At 41.3% G+C, this 19701-nt stretch overlaps 1 protein-coding gene across 7 annotated transcripts in view; it reads left to right on the forward strand.

The window, feature by feature from the left end:
* The window catches only part of LOC129181511 (membrane-associated guanylate kinase, WW and PDZ domain-containing protein 2-like), a 133875-nt gene that overhangs the window by 84080 nt on the left and 30094 nt on the right, over window positions 1-19701 (forward strand). For all 7 annotated transcript variants that reach the window (XM_054776797.1, XM_054776796.1, XM_054776800.1 and 4 more), the window contains exons 7-10: window positions 6424-6481; window positions 7557-7678; window positions 9625-9807; window positions 17538-18064. In XM_054776797.1, coding sequence (XP_054632772.1) covers window positions 6424-6481; window positions 7557-7678; window positions 9625-9807; window positions 17538-18064 — 890 coding nt within the window. The remainder of the gene's footprint in view (window positions 1-6423; window positions 6482-7556; window positions 7679-9624; window positions 9808-17537; window positions 18065-19701) is intronic.

Below are 19701 nucleotides of genomic sequence, written 5' to 3' on the forward strand. Positions count from 1 at the left end.
AAAACACAACATTACTTATAGATATAAACCACAGCCGCCTGTATATAACAATAGACTCACTAGCCATGCACCAGACAGGAGTTGAGAGAGAGGGGAACTCCAACACATTAAGTAAGATAGCCGTGATTGCCGTAAGATTGCCGCAACTACGATATTTTACACATATAACTCCCCTTGTATTGGAATACATAGTCACCAATACGCCTGACTTACATTACTGCTAGTAGCTTTGAGTTAGTGATTTTTAAAGAAACCAGAAAGAAACCAGAAAATCACCTTAATTTAGCCAAAAACCTATTTTACTTACTTTTTCAGAGGATATGAGACTCCTTTAAGGCGACTTTCGACGTGAGAGTACATTGCCTGGCGGAGCTCTGGCAGGGCTACGTCTGTGAAATATTTCCTTCCAGGTAGCAGAAGCAGGGCTCCCATTGAGAGAGCAGTCGGCGGAAACCGGTGTCTTCCAAGACTGAGAAAGGCTGGTCATGTCATCCGATTAATTCAGTTATTTTTGGGATTATTTGATTCGCCTTCTGACTGTCACGCATGTACGGGTGAGTGTTGCCCAGCTTAGGCTGCGACACCGTGTCAGAGCAGAGAGACAGCACTTCCAACACATTTCCTTTTGCATATTTTGATTTCTGTATGGTTTTTGTTGCCTTTTTAACACTGGTGTCTTAGGTCCGTGTAGTGTTCACATTTGAGCTCAAGTGAAACAAACCGCACAAGAGTTCACTTGCAAGCAGGCCAAGACCCATTTCATGCAGTCTATGTGCACTTGTTTGGTGTACACCTGGGTTTGGATATGTTCATACTTGACCAAATGAACCTTACTAGCAAATCAAACGCACCAGAGTACCTTTTAACCGAAGCAAAGAGAGACAGTTTTACAGAAACTATGTCGTCACTCTTTGACGGACTTAGCAACTGTAACTACGGGAGGCGGGTCTTCACGAAAGTTTATTGTATTAGTTTAGATAGATAGGCACTGTAGATAGAGAAAGTTAATGTGAAGTGTTTTCTATGTTTAGTGAGTCACATGAGGTCGCTGAACGTGTTCATGTCTGCTTATTAGTCGAGGAGACGTGTGAGCGTGAAGATGAGTCATGTAATGCACAGGAATTACAAGTACACTTTCTTTTCATGTAAGAGACACAGACACACGCACACTATTACCAAATGCACGGTTGCACTGTTACAATACACAAACATACGACGACTTGTTTGATTTCATGTCCATGCAGACACAGACTCGTATGAATGCAAAAACACACACACACGGCAGCAGCAGGAAATAGAGACAAGACTGAGCCCACAGCTTCAAGACTCAGGGTTTCCATGGAAACTGTCTCCCTTTCACTTTGGGGGGAGGGCAAGCAACTAGCAGGCGAGTTAGGCCGACATTTAAGGTGGCTCACGGACAGGGTGGGAGGGGATTTAAGGCGGGTTGGAGTAGGAACGTGTCAGAAGTTTTCCGCCTGCAGGATGGAAGAGGGTTGTGTGAGGTAACCCTAATGCAGACCACACTGATCACAGCCGCATGAACACACTTTCACCTTGGGCCAGCACGCATGCACACACACACACACACACACACACACACACATGCGCGCACACACACACATTACTGATATCAAGATGACAAATCTGTCCATAATTACATTACAGCATCAGGGCATGAAGCCACAGTAATTGTAAAAATAATAGCATTTGGGAATTGTGGGGCCCTATGAGTGAGTGTGTGTGTGCATGCGTGTATGCGTGCGTACATGTGTGTGTGAGAGACAATCAGAAGACCATGCTTGTATGGTCTATATTTCAATTTCATTTTTCTGTGACATATTTTCAAGTAATCGTATGTCACAGCAGAATAGACTGTGTATTCCATGAAGTGGAACTTGAAGCCATTTTGGGTGTTGGTTGTATTTGAAATCAATACAATAAAAATAGGTTAGGTTAATGTTAGGTTAATTGGAGACTCTAAATTGTCCATAGGTATGAATGTGAGTGTGAATGGTTGTTTGTCTATGTGTGCCCTGCAATTGGCTGGCGACCAGTCCAGGGTGTACCCCGCCTCTCGCCCGAAGTCAGCTGGGATAGGCTCCAGCATACCCCCGCGACCCTAATGAGGAGAAGCGGTATACAAGATGGATGGATGGACAATAAAAATATTATGTTTCAGGGTTAAACTGTACTGGCAATTTAACACTCTTGATTGGCATAAAATTGTAAAAATAAGCCCACCACTGTGTATTTAGAGATTTTATAGAAATAATTATGAATAATGCGTAATGCAAATGTGGTTCATACCACACATCTCGCATACCATGGGATATTTGTGGCAAAAGAATACCAAATAAAAAGCGAAATGTATTCCCTTCATGCTTTCTGAACTGAGGTCTCCTGCACTGGCGATTTGAGTTTTGTGCACATTAGAAGTGAGATTTTTCCTGAAATTCCTGGTCAAATTTGGAATTGTACGACCACAGAGGCATTTAACATTACAGTTCCACTGTAAAGTTAAATAATATGCTAATAATCTTCCCAATACAGTGGAACCTTGGTTAGCGTCATTCATTCATTCCAGAAGGTCCAACTGTAACTGAAACAGGCGTTAACCAAATCAATTTTCCCCAAAAGATCTAAAATACAGTAAATCCGATCAATCCATTCCAGAAAGTCGAAAATGTTAACACAAAACACGTTTTTATAGTTTTACAATTATAGTTTGACAACCAGAATACAATTCAAAATGCATATAAACGAAAATTGAAAGGGATAAATGAACATTTAAGGTTACTTTTACCTTCATTGAAGGCGTGATTCCTGAAAACAGGTGGTGGTTGATCGCACTGCTATATCGTGGGAACCTTTGGGAACAGTCACGTTATCAGGGAAGGTAAAAGTAACCTTAAATGTTGATTTATCCCTATCATTCATAATTTTTAAGCATTTAGAATTGTTTTATGCATGTAAACTATAATTATAAAACTATAAAAACGTTTTTTTGTGTTAACATTTTTTTACATCAACCGCTGATGTCATCACCGACGAGCGACGTAACTTCCAGCTACAGTTACCATTTTATTTAGCAAGCTAATAGGATGTTAACAAGAAAGGACGTATTGTGATTAAAAAAAAATACATTAGGAATACAGTTGGACTCACACAGTGTATTAACAACAGAACAAGACGTGCGCCATATTGTACGGTAACTGAAGAAGTCAAGATTCAAGAGTTTTATTGTCATATGGACAGTAAAACAGGTAATTCTGCTATGCAATTAAATTCTTGTTCTGTTCATTCTCCCAAAAAGAAAGAAAACACAAGAAAATGAATAACAACATAAGAAACATTAATACCAATAAATTAAGCAACAACAACAGAAAAGACATGAATACCAATGAATGAATGAATAAATAAATAAATAAAGTGTTATGAGTGTGTGCATGTGTTGCGTGCGGCGTGTGTTAGTGCTTCGTTGAGAAGCCTGATGGCCTGTGGGTAAAAGCTGTTTGCCAGTCTTGTGGTCCTGGACTTCAAACTCCTGTAGCGTCTGCCTGTCGGTCATGCAAACCGGGCAAAATTGTGGCTTACATTTTCGACGTTAACCGTAAAACACGCTAACCAGGGCGGATGCTAACCAAGGTTCCAGGTTTTGTTGCTCAATTTGGCCACATGCTAAATTATTAAGGCTGTAAATTATTTATTCATGTTAATAATTTATTTATTTACTCACTTTAAAATTTGTTTTTAAAAAGAACAGCACGTGTTTAAATATAAAATGTTAGGTCTGTCTTTTGCAACATGTTATACTTCTTAACATTTCTTAAATGTTAAAATATGTTAACTACTGTTAATTTTAAAAAATGATTGGTTATATTGATTTTACATTATATTTTATTGTTATTAAGTTAATTAGTTCACAATTTAGAATTGCAAGTTCACCTAACATGCATGTTTTTGCAATGTGGGAGGAAACCGGAGTACCCGGAGAAAACCCACGCACGCACCAGGAGCACATGCAAACTCCACATAGAGATGCCCAACCAGAGATTCGAACCCAGGTCTTCCCGACCTCCTGACTGTGTGGCCAACATGATAACCACTCGGCCAGCGTGTGTCCCTAGAGCCATATTATCTAAAAAAAAAATTGTAATTGTACAAGGTCAGTTGGAGTCAAACACACAGATCACAAATTTATGTCAGAAAAGCAAAACATGCAATCACGAGTTAATCATGAGTTGCCCTCTCAACTGAATTCTTGTGACATGCAAGCCTTTTTGTGCCACATTAGATGCATATTTGCTCAAATTTGGACTTTGAATCATGCAAGTTGTGTTGGACTTGAATGGGTACTATGAGGCAAAAAGAGGATGGATGTGTATGAATGCGCATGACAAGTGCTGAATATGTAGCGTATGTTTGTGTGGGTGCGCAGCAGCTTGAGCAGATGGATTGTGGGTTTGTATGTGCATTTTTGGTAAGTTTACTTACACGTAAAAATGCAAGGTCAATACCCTTGTCATGCTCCTTACCCCGCCGAGGAGGCTGAGTAAGCGCTAAAGCCATCAACCAAAACCTGTCCTAAATGTTGCTTGCTTATACTGTACATTCTGTCTCCATGTTGTCTCTAGTTAAGAGGTGAAACGCAGGACGAGCCACAGAGCGTTTTAGCAGCGCATTGACCCACTTCCTTTATCTGAGGTAGCGAGGGGAGACAAATAGGAGTCGGGATGGATGGGCGCGAGGAGGAGACAATTAACAGTAAAAGAGGCTGCAAGGCGAAAGGGAGTGGGCGGCTGCGAGACAAGAAGAGACAAATATAAAAGCGCATTGCTGGATTTATTGAGAACAATTTGTGCTGGAGAATACAATTCTTAACACCCACTTAATTGAACATAAACATTTGAATTATTTAATTTTATTTTTCATGTGTTTATTTTTAAAAATAAACATGGTATCACACAATATCTCACAAAAATGAGTACACCCTTCATATTGCAACAACCGTTTTAGTATATCTTCTCAAGGGATAATACTATAGAATGTCAATTTAGATACTGTGTACTTTAGAGTAGTCAGTGTAGCGCTTTGTATTGCAGTGTAGATTTTCTATCCACGGAAAATGAGTCAACCCTCATCCATTAATGTCTAAATAGCTGACAACACGAGTGAATACATCTCATAATGTCCAAATTGTGTCCAAAGTGTGAATATTTAAAATATTTAGCACCATTGTAATCTGCCTTAATCCTCGTGGGCATGGAATTCATTTGCACATGATGACATCACTGGTGAAGCTCATCACCTTAGACACCTTGTGCTCCTTCACCACTTTCCGATGCCCCACAAGTGCTCGATTCAGGTGTGGAGGAGACATACTGTACCTGGCCACTCCTTCACCTTCACCTTCAGCTTGCACATGTCATCTTAGAGGTGTGTTTGGGCTCATTATGTTGGAAAACTACCATGTGGCCCAGTTTCCCAATTGAGGGCATCATGGTCTGCTTTACACTGTCACTGTACATGCTGGAATTCATGATTTCTCTCAATGAACCACAGCTCTCCAGCACCGGCAGCACTCATGCAACCCCAGGCAAAACACCATTATCTTGCTACTCACTTGTACTTGTGTTTGGCAGCTATTTAGACAATAATGGCTGTGTATTGACTCATTTTAGGCGATAGTAAATCTGTACTGTTGTGCAAGCTGTACACAGACTACTCAGACTAAGTTGAATTAAAATTTCATTTCCATAGCATTGTCCCTTGAGGAGATATAATAAAATGTGAAATGATTGGGGTTTTCTCACTTTTGTTTTGTATATTGCCTGAATTCTTGAGGAACACACACTCCTCTAATTCAGAGATTCCCAACCGGTGTGCCGCAGCACATTTGTGTGCCAAAAGAGAACATCAGGTGTGTCGGGGGAAATTATATAATTTTACTTATTTGTTTTGAAAATCATTTATTCACTAAAAGTAATGTGTTTTTGTTCATCTATCGATGCCAGCGCCTCATATTGACAGGCAGAACAATGAAATGTTCTTCCACTAGATGGCAGACGGCACATAATTAACCTGTGTTGCCACCTGTTGCCATTCATACAACAGTATGAGTCATGGCACACTTGGTGGTATGCCATGAGATTTTTCTAATATAAAATACATACCCTGACTTGGAAACTAATCAGTAAAGCTCATCCCTATAAGAGCAAAATAATACATTTTGACCTTTTTGTTGTAATCTTCCTAAAGATGCCACAGATACAGATTGAAGTGTTTCCTGTCACTTTCTGGAGTGTCGGTGCGTGACCGGAGATGCATGTTGTCTCCCCTCAGTGGTTCCCGTGTAGTGTTTTACTCTCACACCATAAACTGACTTCATTTCCCTTGTGTTCTTGCCTGCCTGCACCTCAGAGCTGCCCTACGGCTGGGAGAAGATAGATGACCCCATCTATGGCAGCTACTATGTGGAGTAAGTTTTCTATGCGTTTGCATAAGAAGCAAATACATTTATATTGTTTACATCCTCATGAATAATGAATGACTTTGTTCTTGTTCTTGTCTTTGATGTCTTAACGCTCGTTTGTCAAAACTCTTACAGGAGAATTCTAATCAGCAGGGCTTAGCATAATGTGAAAGTTTATTTAGTGCCACCTCACTAAGTGCTGCAATATTTATAGAATGGATTTCTTTTTCTTAAAAAAAAACAAAAAAAAACACCCTTGGCTGTAGTGACAGATTGCCTAGAGAACTTCCCAGTTTTGCAGAAAATGTGATGTCATTTTTAGAAGCTCGCAATATTGATCTAGCAACAACAGCAGCACAGACTGTAAAGACTAGTTTGTGTGTAGGTGCAGAACCTTTATATATATCAATGAAATGAGAAGAAAGTTGATTTAAAGTACTAGACCAACAAACTCACTTTACAGGGCACTAGTGTTGAAAATACTACATAGTAGGGTTTATACACTGCAATTAAAAGTGTTTCTGGCTTGTGAAAGTTTTGTTGCCAGTGCTGCTTTGAGGTTTATTTACTCCAGTATGAGTATTAAGTCCAGCAGTCTTTGGAAATTTTTAAAATATTTTTAACTGCGGTAATCTGCATTAAATGGCTGTACAGTTATCCCTCGCTACTTCACGCTTCACTTTTTTTTCAAAAATATATTAATTAATAAATCCTGCTATGCTTCATGGTTGAATACGGTGAATTAGTCAAAGAATATGCATATTTAAGCATACGTTACATTTTTTTGCTTAAATTAAGCATTCTCAAGCATCAAACTGGTTAAATGACGTAAAATACAAATATAAGGCATTCAGAAAATACATACATTCAGACTTTGTGATGATACTGTATGTAGTATTCTACACTGGTCACTAAGTGTCAGTAATGTTACTGTAATGTATGACGAATAATGAACGATCTCACAACAGGCACAGTAATCCCTAACACGGGTTATTGTCGTGGTAAACCTTTGCCTGCTACTGTACTTTTGGACTTAATTGTGTCAACATTATTTTGTAGTAATAGTTCATTGTATTTACAGTCACATCAATCGCAGGACTCAGTTTGAGAATCCAGTCCTTGAAGCCAAGAGGCGGCTAGAGCAGCAAAGACAGATGCAGAGTCAAGGCCTCTCTGCCCTCCCGCTGCCCACCATATACAGAGGTACACTGCACAATCATGTAGCACATATAACACTTGCACAAACATAGCTCATAAACTGCACCAAGCAGGCCAGGTGCACATGGAAAGAACATTTGTCTGATCTGCAGTATAAAAGGGCCAGCCTTGGTGAGGCTCACTATTAAGACAGGGCAGATGCACAATGTCACAATGAAGAAGGTCGAGTGGAGAGAAAGCGGCGGGATGAGGCGACCGAGAACATGAGCACCCTGAGGCCTTTAGCGGGCTGAGCCAGGCACGAAGATAAGGATGTGCTAGGCCAGTACAAAATAACTCCTAATGAGTCACTACATTTACATTATGCAGCAAAGAAATTATGTAGTGCATGTTTTACACCAAATGACCTAATTATACTGTACTCATGCATATTTGGTTGGTAATTATACAAAAATATAAGCTCGTAATTAAGATAAAATTGCTATTTTCTAGCAACATGAGCGACATTAAAAAATAAAATGAAATTATCCATAAAAGTACACTCCACAGACACACAAAAGACACTCACAATGACATATTTTAATTATGAAAATGATTTAGTTTTCCATTATTATCAAGGTTTAGGTAGTTAGACATGTTGACTATATAATGTTCAATAAATTCATTAATGATGAAATTAAGTTTTTTTTATTACCTTTTTAAATTCCTTTTTTACTAGCTTTTTTTAATAACACAAATAAACTAATTACTTCCCATACAAAATTAAGTGGAAGCTCTTGGACAGTGGTCAGCCTCACTTTAGAATGCTTTTCTTTTTCCCCCTTGGGAATTAATTTAATATTCTTAACTTCCATATAAGCGTAAAAAGAAGTGAACCTGCTGCTAAAATAAAATGTGATGTCAAGTGCTACGGACTCCTTGCAGAAAATCAGAATGTGGCCGTTAACAGAACCCTACAACACAGAGCTGATAATGTTCCCACCAGCCCACAGGCCAAAGAGAAAGAGCATAAACACCTGAGGGATGTCCTCAAAACCTGTGGTTACCCCAGCTCGTCATTTGTGAAAAGGATTTGTGAAAGGATTTTTAACAAACACAACATACCAGCACACTTCAAACCTGTTAACACTTTGAGACAGAATTGGATGCCAAACGAACATCATTGGCGGGCAGAAGCCCTACTTCATTGTACCCTAACAATCGTCATTTGACACCACTAAAGAGCCAACCATTCCTGCCTGGACCTGCCTCCTCCTTTAGAGGATAAATAGATTGGATGTTGCACCAGGTTCTCAGACTAGAGCTGTCCTATCTAGTCTGACTGGTGTGTGTCCCACCAAGTCTTTGAGCATGAACTGATGAAGCCTGAGAAACGCCTTGTAAGACAACCTGACCAGTCCAGTTACGATCAATTGAATACCCTGAGAATACAATGACCTGGATGAATGAGAATATTCACAAGCATACATGCAGAAAATCATTCTTGTAACATTCTTAAAATAAACACTAACTGTAAAAAGAAGTCAACTTGCTACTAAAATAAAACAATAAAACTTAAAAATGATGAGTACTACAAACTTCTATGAAGACTTTATGGTTTTCTAACTTTTTAACATCCTTATTTTTCAAGAGTAAAAAGTTAAATGTTGAAATAAAATGCTTTTCAAAAATGTAAAAAAAAAAATGCACAACTGCTTGTGATTTGATCGATTGATTGATTGTTATTTTCCAGAGTAGGTTTTCTTTCTATTATAATTTTGTACTTATTATTTGTACTGAGCAGCGAGGACCGGGGCTTCCTGCTATGTCACACTAACTTTTAAAAAGATGTAAATGTTCAATTCTGTGGTTTTATTTCCTCTTTGCCATAATCTTCTGTGGTTCCTTTGTAAGTACATTCAAATAAGAACACACCTAGTGGTTAATAACCATTAGGAGTGTGTTCTTGCATATTACATGTGCAACTCACAATTCCATTGTCACGCCTGCAGAAAAGCCGTTATTCACCAGGGACCCGACCCAGCTGAAGGGAACCTTTCTGTCCACGGGCCTGCAAAAGAGCAACATGGGCTTCGGCTTCACAATAATCGGAGGCGATGAGCCTGACGAGTTCCTGCAAGTGAAGAGCGTCATACCAGAGGGACCTGCTGCTCAGGATGGAAAGATGGACACAGGTCGTGTAAAGTGTAAAGTCCTGGTTAACATCATGTACATTTAAACATCTGGGTGTTATCTGCTGGAGCCGATCATAGTGGAAATCTTGATTTTAACTCATTTAGGTCACTGTTAGGCTGCGTTCATACTTGTGGTTCGGTACATCTGGTACTCTGGACCACTTCACACTCGTCCAAACAAACCGTACTCGCTGAGCACACGCACCAAAGTTCATTTTAACCGAATCAAACATGACAGGTGTGAACGCACCCTTAGAGCTTGGGGGGGCATCACAATCCAGTGTTTACTCAAAACCTTCACCCTCCAAAAAAAGTGTCCACTACAACTGGGATGCCCATTACATCAATCGCTGAATATCTGTATACAGTATATTCTCTTTGTTTAGCTTGCAAGCTGAAAAAGTGTGAGCATCCCTGTACTACATACTGAATGCCTTTTATTGATCCAATCCTGAAGTCTTAATGGGTATTATTTATGTAGCTATTATCCACATCGCGTGACCACTCTGAAGAAGACTACAAGTGAGCAGTCGAAACTGTCAGGTGTGGAAAAATTAGCCAACTCTGGCCTGTAAAAAAAAAAAAAAAAAAAAAAAAAAAAACTGTTTAGAATGTATGTAGCTATTATGTTTACAAGCTAATTGGGTTGCATTTTGGCCTGGCTGTGACCTTTGTAGAATTTTCATCATTCCAGAAAGTAGTAATATGAGTCAAGAAGAGTTCATGGAGTTGTATGAATAAGCTGCACAATATTTATAGAGATTCAACACAAGAGCTGTATCAAATAGTCTGGCTTTACAAATATATAATTACAAAACGTTTAACAATATTACCGTAAATTCTCCAATTAATGCCTCTATTCAATTATTCGCCAAGTCTCCTATAGTCGCTGAGTGCTTGAGCTACAAAAGTAAATCACTCCAGGGTCTCTAATTACCGATAAGTGAAAAAAAAATGACCACTGTGGCTGTAAGCAACCTGTAGATGTGTTGTAGTGGGGGGGTTTTTAACTCCATAGTAGCATCCGCAGGAGCATCAAGAGTGGTCAGCATCTAGCAGCTTTATCTATCTCTGCATGCACTTTAAAACAGTTGTTTGCATGTTACACTTTGCCGTACTATTGTTTACAATAAACTCATCAGGGCTTTTGATTGACACTGTCAGAGAGGTATGAATATTTTGGGATGTCATTGGACTGTACAGGCATAAATAATGCGAGTGTATTTCAGCATTGCAACATAAAATATTAGCAAGACTAGTTTTAATGAGTGGCTAAAAGCATCTGCTACATGATGTAACCATCACATAAAGAATTTCTTGTGTCTCTAACTCAGTTGAGCACATCCCTCCGGAGTTTAAAAAAAAAAACAAATGGGGGAGGGAGTGAAGCCTTTTGCAGGACAGCAACACGGCAACACCGGATGGTCTCTGCAGTAATTTGAATGTGCAGACATTTATGGGTTTCAGCTTTAAAAGTCGCAGTCCCATGACGAATGTGGCCGCCTTAAATCCTCTACTTCACACCACTGCGGGCCCTGGTTGCACACACACACACACATACACACACATAAGCACACACACATACATGTCACATGCATCACCATGCACAATCCCTAAGAGCAATGTCGCTCAGCTCAAATAGGCCAGCTAATCTCAGCCTGTGTGTGTGTGTGTGCAGCTCTGGCAATGTCACAGAGGGGATAGCAGCAAGTTGCGAAGAAAGAAATCGGAACAGAGAGCTACAGAGAGAGGGGAAAAGCTTGACAAACCAGTATAGGGGGATGAAGAGGGTCAAAAGTCAAGAAGTGAAAAGAGGAAGGATGAAGAAAAAAAGCAGAGATGTGTCAGATGACATGCAAAGATAGTGAGTCATAATAAAGTGCAAGTCAGGCAGACAAAAAGGAACAAAATTGAGATTAAACAGAAAGAGATGGAGGCCAGATAAGAGGGAGAGTGATAGGCAGAGGGAGAGACATGAAAGCAGCAAGAGATAGAGGAAGGAAGGAAGGAAGGAAAGGAGGCATCCCATGCGAGTTCTAAATGAGCAGTTTAGGCAGCGAGCGACTGGGCGTGAGGCCAGCTCGCAGGTTCACAGGAGTGCAGAGCGCAAACAGCTACCAGCACTCTGACTTTTATTAACATCATTGCCATCATTGGAAGTTTGCTACTTGCTAAACGAGTGTTGATGCAGGGCGACATGAAGCAAGTGCAGCAGAGTTGATATCTCATTAAAAAGAAAACGCAGTCTGGGTAAAACACGGTTCATAAAAAGGTAAATTATTTTGTGCTCTGACCTATTTGAGCTGAATGAGATACAGTACACTCGCACTTGGGGTGTGACAGTACACCACAATCACGGATCGGTGCGTAACTCAGTTTTAAGGTCGCGGTTCGGTTCATTTTTAGCACAGTAAGGGAACAAAATGCAAAACATTCAACTGCTTAGCTAATAATAGAGTGGTAGCTCAGTTGTTGTGATCAATTTATTCCAAAAGGTCAGACGAAAAACAAAACGTACAAACATAGATCCTAGGTGACAGGCCAGACAAAGAGTGATTCAGACGACCCTATGAGAAACACCGAAAGCCTGAAGAAAGCACACGGGATTCCTCCCCCAGCCCCAGCCCTCCACCACCTCACCACCTGCGGGGGCCAGCATGAGGGTCCGGCGCAGTACACATTGGGTGGCGGTCGAGCACGGGCACATGGGTGACCCCAGTCCTCGGCGGGCCAAATCTAGTTCTTGGAACATGGAACGTGTCTGGTGGGGAAGAAGCACGAGGTTGTGCGAGAGGTTGAGACATTCCAACGAGACATTGTCGGATTCACCTCGCCCCACAGTTTGGGTCTGGAACCAAACTCCTCGAGAGGGGCTGGACCTTGTTCTACTGTGGAGTTGCCACAGGGTAGCGGTGATGAGCTGGTGTGGGCTTCAACGCCCATGTGGGCATTGACGGTGGGACCTGTAGGGGCGTGATTGGGCGAAATTAACTACCCAATCTGAAACCATGCGGTGTAATGTTATTGGACTCCTGTGCGAACCACAATTTGTGCTTAACAAACACCTTCTTCGAACATAACGATGTCCACAGGTGCACCTGGCACCAGGACACACTAGGCCACAGGTCTATGGTTGACATTTTGGTCGTATCATCTGACCTATGTCCACATGTTTTGGAAATGTGGGTGAAGAGAAGGGCTGAGCTGTCAACTGATCACCACCTGGCGATGAGGGGAGGATGCTGGACAGACCTGGCAGAACCAAACGTGTAGTGAGGGTATGTTGGGAACGTCTGGCAGAGTCTCTTGTTTGTCAAGTCTTCAACTCTCACCTCTGGCAGAGCTTTGCCTGTATTCCGGGGGAGGACTGGGATATTGAGTCCAAATGAGCCGTATTACGCGCCTCCATTGCTGAGGAAGCCGATTGGAGCTGTGGCCGCAAGGTGGTAGGTGTCAGTCGTGGTAGCAAACCCCAAACCCAATGGTGGGCACCAGAGGTTGTATCTTCCGTCAAGATGAAGGAGTCATATCGAGCGTGGATGGTTTGTGGGACTGCTGAAGCAGCTGACGGGTACCGACGGGCCAAACGACATGCGGCTTTGGTGGTTGTCGACGCAAAAACTCAAGTGTGGGAGCAGTTCGGTGAGGCCATGGAGCATGATATTTGGTCAGCCTCGAAGAGATTCTGGCAAACCACTCAACACCTCAGAAGGGGGAACAGTGCCCGGTCCACACTATTTACAATGGGGATGGAGGCCTGCTGACCTCGACTGAGGATATAGTTGGAAGGAAGGCGGTGGAAGGAATACTTTAAGGCCCTTCTCAATCCGACATACTGACATACCTTTCATAGAGGAAGCATACTCTGAGGACACGAACGCGGACAGGTTCATCACTGTGGCTGAGGTATCTGAGGTGAATTCCTCGAGGCTCTGGATGTTGTGGGACTGTCTTGGTTCACAGGTCTCTTCAACATTGCGTGGAAGTTGGGAACAGTACCTCTGGATTGAAGAACGTGGGTGGTGGTCCCCCTTTTCAAGAAGTGTGACCGGAGGGTGTGTTCTAACTATAGTGGGATCATACTCCTCAGCTCCCCAGGGAAAGTCTATTCCAGAGTGCTGGAGAGAAGGGTAGTCGAACCCCAGCTACAGGTGGTGCATTGTTTTTGTTCTGGTCGCGGAACACTCGACCAGCTTTACACCCTTGCAAGGGTACTGGAGGGTATATTTTGCCCAACTGGTCTACATGTGCTTTGTCGACTTGGAAAAGGCATTCGACCATGTCCCTTGCACTGTCTTGTGGGTGTGCTCTGGGAGTGCGGAATTGGTGGCACATTACTACATGCCATTCTGTCCTTGTACAACCGGAGCAGGAGCCTTCTTTGCATTGCCAGCAGTAAGTCGAGCCTGTTTCCGGTGAACGTTGGCCTCCACCAAGGCTGCCCTTTGTCACCAATTCTGTTCATAACTTTTATGGACAGAATTTCTAGGCGCAGCCAAGGCGTCAAAGGGGTCCAGTTTGGGGGCCTCAGGATCTCGTCTCTGCTATTTGCAGACAATGTGGTCCTGATGGCCTCGTCAGAATGTGACCTTCAGCGTTGACTGGGGAGGTTTGCAAATAAGTGTGAACATTCTGGGATAAGACTCAGCACCCCAAATCTGAGGCCATGGTTCTCAATCAGAAAATGTTGGATTACACCCTCCGGGTTGGGTGTGAGGTCTTATTCACAAGTGAGGGAAGGTTGAAGCGTGAGGACGACAGGCTGATCAGCGCAGTGTCTGCAGTAATGCGGTTGCTGTCGTGGTGAAGATCTGGAAGGCAAAGCTCTCAATTTACCAGTCCCTCTATTTTCCAACCCTCACCTATGGTCATGAGCTTTGGGTCGTGACCGAAAGAACGAGATCGCAGATACAAGCAGCTTAAATGAGTTTCCTCCATAGGGTGGCTGGACTCACCCGAAGAGATAGGGTGAGGAGCTCGGCCATCCGGGTCTCAGAGTAGAGCCACTGCCTTTTCACATCTAGAGGAGACAGTTGAGGTGGCTCAGACATCTAGTCCAGATGCCTCCTGGACACCTCCCTGGTGAGGTGCTCCAAGCATGCCCAGCCTGGAGAAGGCCCTGGGGCAGACCAAGGACATGCTGGAGGGATTATGTCTCACAGTTGGCGTGAGTTGGGAGCACAGTTGGGAACACCTCCCGGTGGAGCTGGAAGAGTTGGCCAGGGACCGTGAAGTCTGGGCTTCCCCACTGAGACTGCTGCCCCCGTGACCCAGACCCAGATAAGCGGAAGAAAATGGAATGGAACATTTTATTGAGAATAATTATAGTTTTACATGCAGAAAACAATGCAAAATAATTATAAATGATGAATGGTTGGTGGTTGTTGATGGTTGTTGATGCAGACTTTCCATACATCATGGCGAGATCGAGCTCAATAATGTTTCTCACCTTCTTTAGCAAATTGCTGGCACGCACAGTGACTCAGCAGCGTGTAGGGTGTTTTGTTTGGACACTCAATTTTGCGGAACAGTACGGTACAGGGCAAATGGACAATTTTTTTATGTGGACTATTGAACGAAAACCGAGACAATGTACAAAAAAGGAGGCAAAATTTTGGTGAAAAATGTTGTCGAAGAACGACTCATAAAAAAGCTGGAGCATACACAAACCGAGGTTTGACTGGATATCGTTTACAGTGTTTTTTGGGGGGGGGAAGTGCAACAATGCAGATAAGTGACTTGTGAACAGTGGACATGTGACTTTACTGTCACATGTCACTTGACTCAAGTGAATTGTAACAGCAAAAAAAAATTCTCAATGTGCGTATTTATATAGATTTGCACTAAAATGACATCATCAGGCAGGCAGCTACAGTAAATATCTGATTAGCTTTGTTGCCGCATGAAAACATACGGTTACAGCAATGTTATGTCTTTGTGCCTTTCCTGCGATGGCTCTGATTCCATGAAACCTCTCACATGCATCTTCGTATAAAGTATATCAAAAGCACTTCAAGAAATGAGAATAAGAGCGAGAGAGATGAAGAGCACAAGGGTTATTCAGGCGTTAGTGATAGACACACACTGATACAGATTCATACAGTCAGATGATGCTTTTCATATTTCCACCCACAGGGACGTGCGACCTTCTGATGCATTGTGCATGAGACAAGACTCAAACAGTTGATACAACACATGTCTGTCATTGTGTCAATTCTGACATTTCCACAGAGGCTCTCTCTTTCTCTTTGACTCACTTTGTATATTCACAAAGATGCATGAACCTTCTCCCTCGCCTCAGTGTGTGTCTCGCGTGCATTTTTGCCTCCCTGCAGGCCCAATGAACTGATATTGTCTTTTTTTATGAGATACCTAAGTGGGATGACGTGCTGCTGCAGCCTGTCCACAGCAGTCATCGCAGCAGAGCGTTCCCCAAACACGTTTTCTGTGGAAAGAATGACAAAAAGTAATATTCTTCTGAGACTATTATATCGACTTTTGCAGTGAGCGTGGGCTTTTTCTGTGTAAAAACGACCTGATTAAGCTCCCCAATTGTCTGTGTTTTGAGGCCTGGTGTACTTTGAGCTATAAAATACATAAAAAGATGAAATGCATGAGAACAAGGGTGTCCAAACTTTTTCCACCGCGGGCCTCATATGAAAAAGTCAAAGGATGCCGGGGCCATTTTGATTTTTCATTTTGTAGAAAGGCTAAAAAAAAAAAAAAAGACGTTTTCTATGTATTTAAAGATAAAACTTTGTGTTAGCTTTATGCTATAGGCGACAAAGCATATTATTAACGCCGATTATTGCACCCTTTTGCTCTTTTTTTCCATTGTTGGTGCTGTTGGGGTTGTTTTTGTTTGTTTGTTTGTTTAATTTGATTTCTAGAATGTAATGCGGCCCAATAAAAAACAAGCCAGCCATAGTTTGGACACCCCTGTAGTTCCAACATACAGTTAGCTCTGAAGAAACTGGACAATGGCAGATTTTTATTATTTTTGACTATATACACAACCACAAGGAATATGAAGTGAAACAATCAATACGTGATTAAAGTGTAGACTTTAATTTTATGCAGAGAAACATCTATTATCGGAAGTATTTGGACATAATTGTAAATATAGCCATTATTTTTTTAATAGTCAGTGGCCAAATACGCGTCAGCATCATTCCATTTTGAACATTAACTGTTTACTGTTAATGTTACGTAAAACATTACAGTGCTTCTGTATTGTACTAAATGTTCCGTACCATCCTGAATACATGTACCGTTGCCTTTTTTTAAAAGCGTACAGTAAATTTGAAATACACTGACTGAGTTTAGTCTTAATGCCCCAAGCTAATCCTGGCTAAATAAGGCACATCCCGAGAGAGTCCTGGGTAAAGGCTAGAGATGCTATGCTCGATATTGGCTTTTTTATCAATATCCGATATTGTTCAGCATGTCATTACCGATACCAATGTCAACCGATACTGATATAGACAGCAGGTCTTCCCTCAAACTAAAAGATGCAGACTCAGCCACACACAACAATTGGTGATATTGTGCACGTAGAGTCTTGTAGCTAATGTAGCAATGTAGCGTCCCGACAGAGTTGCACAGTCTGATGCTCTTTTTAAACTTTATTTCAGACCTTAACACGCCAACAGCAATGCTCAGTTCCAGCACCTTATTCTTAAACTCACACACACACCTGAGTGATGTTTGCGTCCATCTTTCTTCTGCAGGTGACGTTATCGTGTATGTGAACGACATCTGCGTGCTGGGGACCACTCACGCTGATGTGGTCAAGCTCTTCCAGTCGGTACCAATCGGTCAGAGCGTCACCCTTGTACTTTGCCGAGGCTACCCTCTGCCGTTCGACCCCGAGGACCCCAGTGCTGCAAGCACCTCCATGACGCCCATTGGGATGGAGCACCGCCCCCTTGTGGTGAATGGCCGCAGCAGCTACGATCCTTACCTGGAGTATTTGTCTCTCAGCTCCCAGCTTCCTGCTCAAGCTCTGGCCCAGGCTGGTGTCTCCCACCCTGGGGACACGCACCTGGACGGCTCCTCCCTGCCGCCCACCACGCCTGGCTCGTCGTCGGCACTCACGCCTCATGACGACAACGTGTCCATGGCCTCGTCGGGGGCTGCAGGTGTTGCCGGGGCAACAGCACAAGCGGCAGAGCTACTGACGGTTACCATGGTGAAAGGAGTGGAGGGCTTCGGGTTCACCATTGCAGACAGTCCCACTGGTCAACGAGTCAAACAGGTCAAGTATCGCAGCGTTACTATTGGATTCTGTTGGAAACACTGGATTCTGGTGTGCCTGAGTGTGTATGTGTGCGTGTTTGTGTAACATTATAAATGTTAGTACATTCAAGTCTGCACATTTGTCACATTCTAACTTGCAACTGCCATATATTTACACTATATCATGTGGCAGGAAATGTTTTTGTTGTAGTAGCTATACTGTACAATATAGTAACACGCATAGTATACTTTGCAAAAAATAAATTATTTTCATTAATTATTTATCAAAGTAAATAGACTGCATTCATTAAGTTCAGTAAACAGGTAAATGTCTTACATTTCACATCATGTAACATTTTTTAAACAAAACAAAAAAATGAAGGAATCTAATAAATAATACAAATAATAATAATAATGGTAATAGTAAATACTAGTAAATACTAGTAAATACTAGTTAATAGTTAATACTACCTAAATTTCACAAATAATCTTAAATAATTTACCTCAAAAACATTTATGCTTTTAAAGAAAACAAATCCAGTTTCTGTTATTTGCCATAAGTTATTGTAAGATAAGTTAGCAAAAATGCATAAAGGTTGTATTTGTTTTGGACAAAATGTTTTAAATAACAAATGACCTAAATCATGTTATATATTTTACCTCAAAACCTATTTAATAAAAAATAATAGTTTAGACTTAAAATATTACAAATAAATAATAACATGTTTTGGGGGTTTTAAATGCCAGATGTCCTTCCTGAAGCAACGCTTTCTGTGAATCAAACCCATGCTTTCTGCCATGAAAGACAGAATCATGTATCACTACACCACCGGGGGTTAAAACAATATCAATAAAATAATATAATAAACATAATGATTTACGATAATTTACAATAAAATAATAAATGTAATATAATACCATCCATCTATCCATCCATTTTCTATACCGCTTCTCCTCATTAGGGTTGCGGGGGTATGCTGGAGCCTATCCCAGCTGTCTTCGGGCAACAGGCAGGGAACACCCTGGACTGGTCGCCAGCCAGTTGCAGGGCACATATAGACAAACAACCATTCACACTCACATTCATACCTATGGACAATTTAGAGTCTCAAATTAACCTAACATGCATGTTTTTGGAATGTGGGAGGAAGTGTGGAGTTTGCATGTTCTCCCCGTGCGTGCGTGGGTTTTCTCCGGGTAATATAATACCATAATATAAAAATAATAAGTAAATAAATAATAAAATACAGTTAAGTAAATTAACTGAAATGCTGTAAAAAATGTATATATTTGTTATTGGCTCAAGTAAAAAGAAATACCCTATTGATAACTAAAACTAGAGTAACTGAAAATACAGACCCTTTCCAAGAAATTAGAATGTCATGGAAAAGTTGTTTAATTTCCATAATTCCATTCAAAAAGTTAAACTTTCATAGATTATAGATTCAGGGCCCACAATTTAAACGATTTCAAGTATTTATTTGTTTATTTTTACATAATTTGGGCTTCCAGCTCATAAAACCCACGAAAACAGGAATTCAAAAAATTTGAATACTGTGAAGAAATCACCATTTACTTCTCAGTTTTTGCAGGAAAAAAAAGAAAGAAATTAGGATCACATCAAATCAATCAAAATATGGTACTTTCAAAACGATA

Source organism: Dunckerocampus dactyliophorus, chromosome 5 (assembly GCF_027744805.1).
Source record: "Dunckerocampus dactyliophorus isolate RoL2022-P2 chromosome 5, RoL_Ddac_1.1, whole genome shotgun sequence".
NCBI lineage: Eukaryota > Metazoa > Chordata > Actinopteri > Syngnathiformes > Syngnathidae > Dunckerocampus > Dunckerocampus dactyliophorus.